At 35.0% G+C, this 6,000-nt stretch overlaps 1 protein-coding gene across 10 annotated transcripts in view; it reads right to left on the bottom strand.

Annotated features, from left to right (window-relative positions):
- Positions 1–6,000, bottom strand: part of LOC144978800 (MAP kinase-activating death domain protein-like) — a 99,882-nt gene that overhangs the window by 52,373 nt on the left and 41,509 nt on the right. For all 10 annotated transcript variants that reach the window (XM_078925313.1, XM_078925316.1, XM_078925312.1 and 7 more), the window contains exons 9-14: positions 5,743–5,901; positions 4,592–4,919; positions 3,648–3,832; positions 2,960–3,018; positions 1,847–2,087; positions 545–632 (exon numbers count right to left, since the gene is read on the bottom strand). In XM_078925313.1, coding sequence (XP_078781439.1) covers positions 545–632; positions 1,847–2,087; positions 2,960–3,018; positions 3,648–3,832; positions 4,592–4,919; positions 5,743–5,901 — 1,060 coding nt within the window. The remainder of the gene's footprint in view (positions 1–544; positions 633–1,846; positions 2,088–2,959; positions 3,019–3,647; positions 3,833–4,591; positions 4,920–5,742; positions 5,902–6,000) is intronic.

Raw genomic sequence — 6,000 nt, 5'->3', positions numbered from 1 at the left:
CAAAATACAAAACACGAAAACATTCACTATATTTATAAAAATATTTTGGGGACCAATTCTGATTGATAAGCTGAGAAATTTTAAGATGATTAGAATTACTATCAAGATTGTAATGCAAATGACAAACGTAAATGATTTGATATTTCATCTCTTTTAAGCAATAGCATGATTATTGGGCAAAACTAAAGATATAAATGAAAAAATTCATCTTGATTTTAGATCACTGAATTTCAAATCACAACATTTTACTTTACAAAGCAATAATTAGCTTGAGAGAAGATTTTTTATCACTGTTATTATCATTATTATTATAATAATAAAAATTAAAATAAGTATTATTATTAACATCACCATCATCATCATCATTATTATTATTATTATTATTATTATTATTATTATTATCATTATTATTATTATTATCATCATTATTATTATGATTATTATTATTATCATTAAAACAGAGCTTGTACAACTTTAAAGTAATAACAGTGCCGCTAATTGGTACTGGGGAAAAAAAATGAGAATAATGAAAACATGAGCACACCAAATAGTTCCGAGACAGCCGACTGAGCCACATTCCCTATGGTTGAAATGATAGAGGTGGTGCCTGTCTTCTCCCCATCCATACCAGGCTAAATTGGGAAGAGAAATTTTATAGAATTCAAAATTTGAAAAAAATGTAAACACCATGAATCGATAAGGAAAAATGAAAACAAAATTGACAAGTTATTGGCAAGCTATTTTATAGAATTTGAAATTAGTAAAAAATTAAACACCACGAATCGACAAGGAAAAATTAAAAACAATTGACAAGTTATTGACAAGCTATCTTATAGAATTTGAAATTTGTAAAAAACGTAAACACCACGAATCGATACGGAAAAATTAAAAACAAATTGACAAGTTATTGACAAGCTATTGTATAGAATTTGAAATTTATAAAAATGTAGAGACCCCAGGAATCGAAAAAGAAAAATTACAAATAAATTGACAAGTTATATTCATAAATGAATCAATTAATAAATCAATCAAGAAATAAAATTACATCAGTCAATAAGTTTGGTTTGAATAGAAAAAAATAAAGTGAGTAAATGTGACTCATATATAAGGGAACGACACAAAATAAACGTTTCAGCCCTTTTGGTTTCCTTTCTTGATATAGCTTGAATGCAATGGCTTTCTACGTTTCCGAACATAAACTCATCTAACATTTTTTTTTTTTTTGTTTCCCTTCTCTTTCCTCTTTTCCTGCCAGCTAATACTTTTTAAATTCAGCTAATACTTTTTAAATTAATGTGATTTCTATACATCCATTCTATGAAAATCGAATTCCTTTTGCGGCATGAAGTGGTTATTCATCTGTTCAAGAGATCGGGAAGATTATCTTGAAAGATTAAACCTCTACTTTGTCTGGATTTTAAATATTGCATTTCTGTTTAATATCATACTTGCTGTACGCTGATGAAGGGCTTCAATGCCCAACACATTTCTTGCTTCATCATTGTTATACTAAATTTTGTTCAAAACTTTAAAAAACTGCAAACTGATGTAATGCTACATCAATTGAGCCATTTAACCTCTCACTGTTTTCAAGCACCTACAAAGCAAATTTTGGGGTTCAATGTGGCTCAGAGATTGTCTTTGCTTCGTACCCGAAGGGTACCAAGTTCAATCACCTGCGGATGCGCTGTGTAGCCTTGAGCAAGTCACCTCGCCCTAGCTAAATTTGCTGCAATGCGGCTGATGCCTGGGTTATTCCCGTCTGTCCTTTGGAATAGACACTAGAGAATAATTTCCACTATGGGATGAATAAAGGAAGTTTTATTATCCGTGTCTTTCAACATACCTTCATCCCTTTCCTATTGGACGATGTGTTGAGACCAGCACTAGGAGATAATCCCTGAGGCCTGGTACTTTGTGGTCCCACTGGCATTGGCCTCCTATTGACGGGAGGAGTTATGCGGGAAGCAGATGAGGTGTTGGGTGGGGCTGATGGACGAGGAGGTGGAGTGCGAGGCGACTGAGATGATGTGGAGGGCGTGCGTTTCAAATTTGGACTTCTCATGGGCCCTGGCTCTTGTGAAAAACTGAAACAAGTATTGGATAAATCATTATTTAACTGGGTGTAACATCCTATGGGAGTTGAATGTAAGCTTCAATTTTATATACGAAAACAGATAAAATGGATGTTTCGGGTTTCCTCTTTATCAACATAAAAAGGAAACCTGAAAAGTTCATTTATCTGTTTTTGTATATTAAATTGAAGCTTACATTCAATTTCACATTGTTATTTATTTCTTCAAGCTTCGAGCAGCAACATCTACATTATATGGGAGTTGAGAATGTCTTGAATTTCTTTCCGCACAAAATAAAAATAAATAAATAAAAAATTATCACAGTCAACAAGGCTTGAGGGAAGAAGAGCGACAACAATTGCTACACACTGTCTTAGCCAGATACAGCAAACTGTGTTTGTGCAAACCATTGAACGTCATCATACCTCAAACTCAAATAACCAGCTCAAGTTTGTAAGTGAGTCAAGCCATGTCCGTTTGCATATAATAATATGGATTCTATGCTAATTGAAATAATGACCATGAATTTGTCAAGGAAATTTGAATCAAATGCTTGCCGGTCGGATTCAAATCTTCCATAAAATTCTTTTTCTGGCCGATCTCAACACCTGAAAGTCGCTGAGTCTTGGGTACTCTTTTTAAAAGAAGGTCACTCATTTAACCATTGCAAAGGTGTGTGTGTGTGTGTGTGTGTGTGTGTGTGTGTGTGCGTGTGTTGGGGAGAGGGGAAAGGGCAGAAACCAAACCATCTGCAATTATGCCTCTGATCTATTTACAACTAATAGACTAGGTGGTAAGTTACATAAAGAAGTGCTTTCTGATAGTGCATGAATTTTACACAATCAATATCATTTTTTTAAATATCCAAAATAACAGACACATACCTATGTTGAGCTCCTGAGGTGTCGATTAAATTCCCGGAATCATACCTAAAAACTGTTCCCTGTAAAAAAAATATATATATTTTAAGACATCAAAATTTTAATGAATCCTACTATTTAGTATAGTACTCTAATTCTAAATCATACATCTTTCAGAAGCAATATATAAATATTCAAATATATTCTCTCCTAAGTTAATTAATGACTATGCAATTAACTTCCCAGAAGAGAACAAAAAAATTTCCTTTACCATGAAAATTTTTATTGTTATTGGGGTAAAATGGCAGGGATAGTATTGTATAAAAATATGCTGAAACTAAATTGTCACTCTTTACATCCATTTCTGGAGAGCATAAATTAAAAGACTTTTCCTGTTTGTAGAATTGAGAAGCTCGTGTTAGAAGAAAAATCACAAACAAATGTTGTTATTAATTTCGACATTGCCAACCTGAGCTTGATTCTTCAGCCATTAAAAAAAAAAAATGATTTACAAAACACGGAGTGATTTACCAAAACTCCCTAACTCCGTTTTTTCCCAACAAAGGGAGATTGATATTTTTTGGGGGGGGGGGGGGGGGGGGGGGGGTAAATTATTTTTCATGTTTTAATTGCAACTGTATTATCCATGCTTACATTAACCTTATTTTGGACCACTGCTGTAATGTATTGATTCAGTATGTGTAATTCTTACCTTCTCTGCAACATCATTGCTGTAGGAAGGACTGGAAGAGGCAGAGGAGCTCATGTCACTGTCTTCCTGCAGAGACAGAGCCGAGTCGCTGTTGGTAGACTGGACCTCGGGCAGGTGGAGTTTGTTTGGGGGAGAGTACACTTTGGATTCATCCACAGCCAAGATTTGCATCTCTGGAGCAAATGCTAAGAATAAAAGCAGAAGATTTATGTTTATTTGTTTGTTTTTAAGGGTTTCACGGCGGTTGCAACACATATAGGTCATATCAGCACCAGTAAAAAAGAAGAAAATTGGATAGTTAAATCATTCAAGATTTAAAATCAAAAGCACTTGAGGAAAAAGTAAGACAAGGGGAAAAGGTTCAAATAGGGAACAAATGTAGATTCCAAGGGCACAATGTCAGTGTATGTAGTTTGAAATCACCTAAAAGTCTAACTCAGGCAAATACAAAACTTGGGGTTAATTCCTATTCATTATGATGGAAAATGAATTCCATTTTTTTAAAATGCAAAAATAAATAAAGTTTGTATTTCTTATAATTCAAATTCTGAACTCCTTTTCAGAGTCCAATAAAAACTTGAGCATTTATATAGCGCAATATTCACTAAACGTGCTCAAAGAGCTTTACAAGGGGTCCCTAGCCAACAGCAACACTTAACATGTAGCTCGAGACATACCTGTAAGGCGATATTCCAATTATTCTGACAGAGACAATGCTGTTAATTACCAAATAATCATTTTATACCTTAGTAAGATGAGAGAATGTGAGTAAAATGTCTTTTCCAAGGACTCAACTATGCACCGCTAAGAGCAGGACTCGAACCCAGGATTTTCGGATCCAGAGGTCAGTGTCATACCACAAGAACACATAGCCGCATCTATACTGATATAATACCATTTTGATATTGATAAATCACAAACTTTATCACAAATTTGTAACTCACAAGGAGTTTCTCCTCTGATGTCGCTGTTGTAGAGATCGCAGACAAAATCACTCAAGGATGAGTAAGACGAGCTGGTGCTCTCTGCTCCGTCGCTATCACTACCGCTTTCATCAGTGGGGTTGTCATCGCTTTGCTCCTCCGTCACAGATGTCAACGCTGCACCAAGGGATGAGGCGTTGTCGTAGACGTGGAATTCCACAGGCTGTAGCTGGTGGGCGTACCATTTGGGTTTATCCCCGATCAGGCTGGGATCATAGACGGCTGTCTGGACTCGCTGATACACCAAATTGGTGGGGCAGAGGGACCACTCAGACAAGTACTCCACAGCCTGTGATATAACAAAAAAAAATAATCATTTAAGTTATATTCAAAGTCACTTTAAATTAGGAGATTGAAAAAAGACATAGTGAAAATGGAAATTGCATGGGAAAAAATATAATTTGTCACTTAAGGCATTTCTTATTTACACAATTACAAAATTAGAAATATAGATCTATGTGAAATGAAGGAGGTGGAAATGGCTGAGCCACACTCTGAGAAGGCCTACAACAAATATTACCAGGTAGGCTCTTATATGGAACATGCGGGGAACGAGGAAGAGAGGTCAGCCTAGGAATATTTGGAGAGGGGCGTTATTGGAAGATCTAAAAGCTGAAGGTTTAACATGGAGAGAAGCTGAGAAGATGGCACAAAGCTGGACAAGATGGAGGGGATTGCCAATAGCCTATGCTCCAGCCAGAGTGAAGGGCCTCAGTAAATAATTACTTAAAGCATGAGACAAATATCAAGATTGAATTTCACAGTAAAAAAAAAATATATATGTATAAGTCTCACAAAAAAATCAAAGTTTACATATACTATTTTGGAGTAAATTCTCAAAATATAAATCTTTAACTGATACTCCTTTTCATAGAGCTCAAGTAAAACATACATTTATTCATCTATGAATTTGTAACCTATTTCATTGACAGAGTTCTACAGGTACAGAATATTAATATTGAAATAATAAAGGTCACTTTTTTATATACAAAAGGCAAATGCAAATATAGGCACTGCTGAAGGGGGTAAATGTATCATTTTAAATCTCACTATTATGGTGAAGAGAGTGAAAACGTTATGAAAAAAGAGATGAGATAAAATATTATACATACCTGAGTCCTTGCCAGTTTGGCAGTGAAAGCGGTTCGTTCTGGCCTAGACTTGAGAAAGCTGTACAACTGGAATGCTACCACAGGCCGTGGGTAAAGACGTAATGTCCGTGTGTGCTCAGTGAAATTACCAAGGGTGTTAGGCGAATTGAAGAATCGAACCTTGAAAAGTTATATAATATATAATTTACAAATTATGAAAACAAAAACCATGAAATAATGGTGCTCAACTTTTTGATAAAAGGAGCTATTTATAAAATA

Source organism: Berghia stephanieae, chromosome 8 (assembly GCF_034508935.2).
Source record: "Berghia stephanieae isolate SIO BIC M18660-M18661 chromosome 8, UCSD_Bste_1.3, whole genome shotgun sequence".
Taxonomy (NCBI): Eukaryota; Metazoa; Mollusca; class Gastropoda; order Nudibranchia; family Aeolidiidae; genus Berghia; species Berghia stephanieae.
Note: the sequence above shows the minus strand (reverse complement) of the source record. Positions and strands in the feature narration are given on the sequence as shown.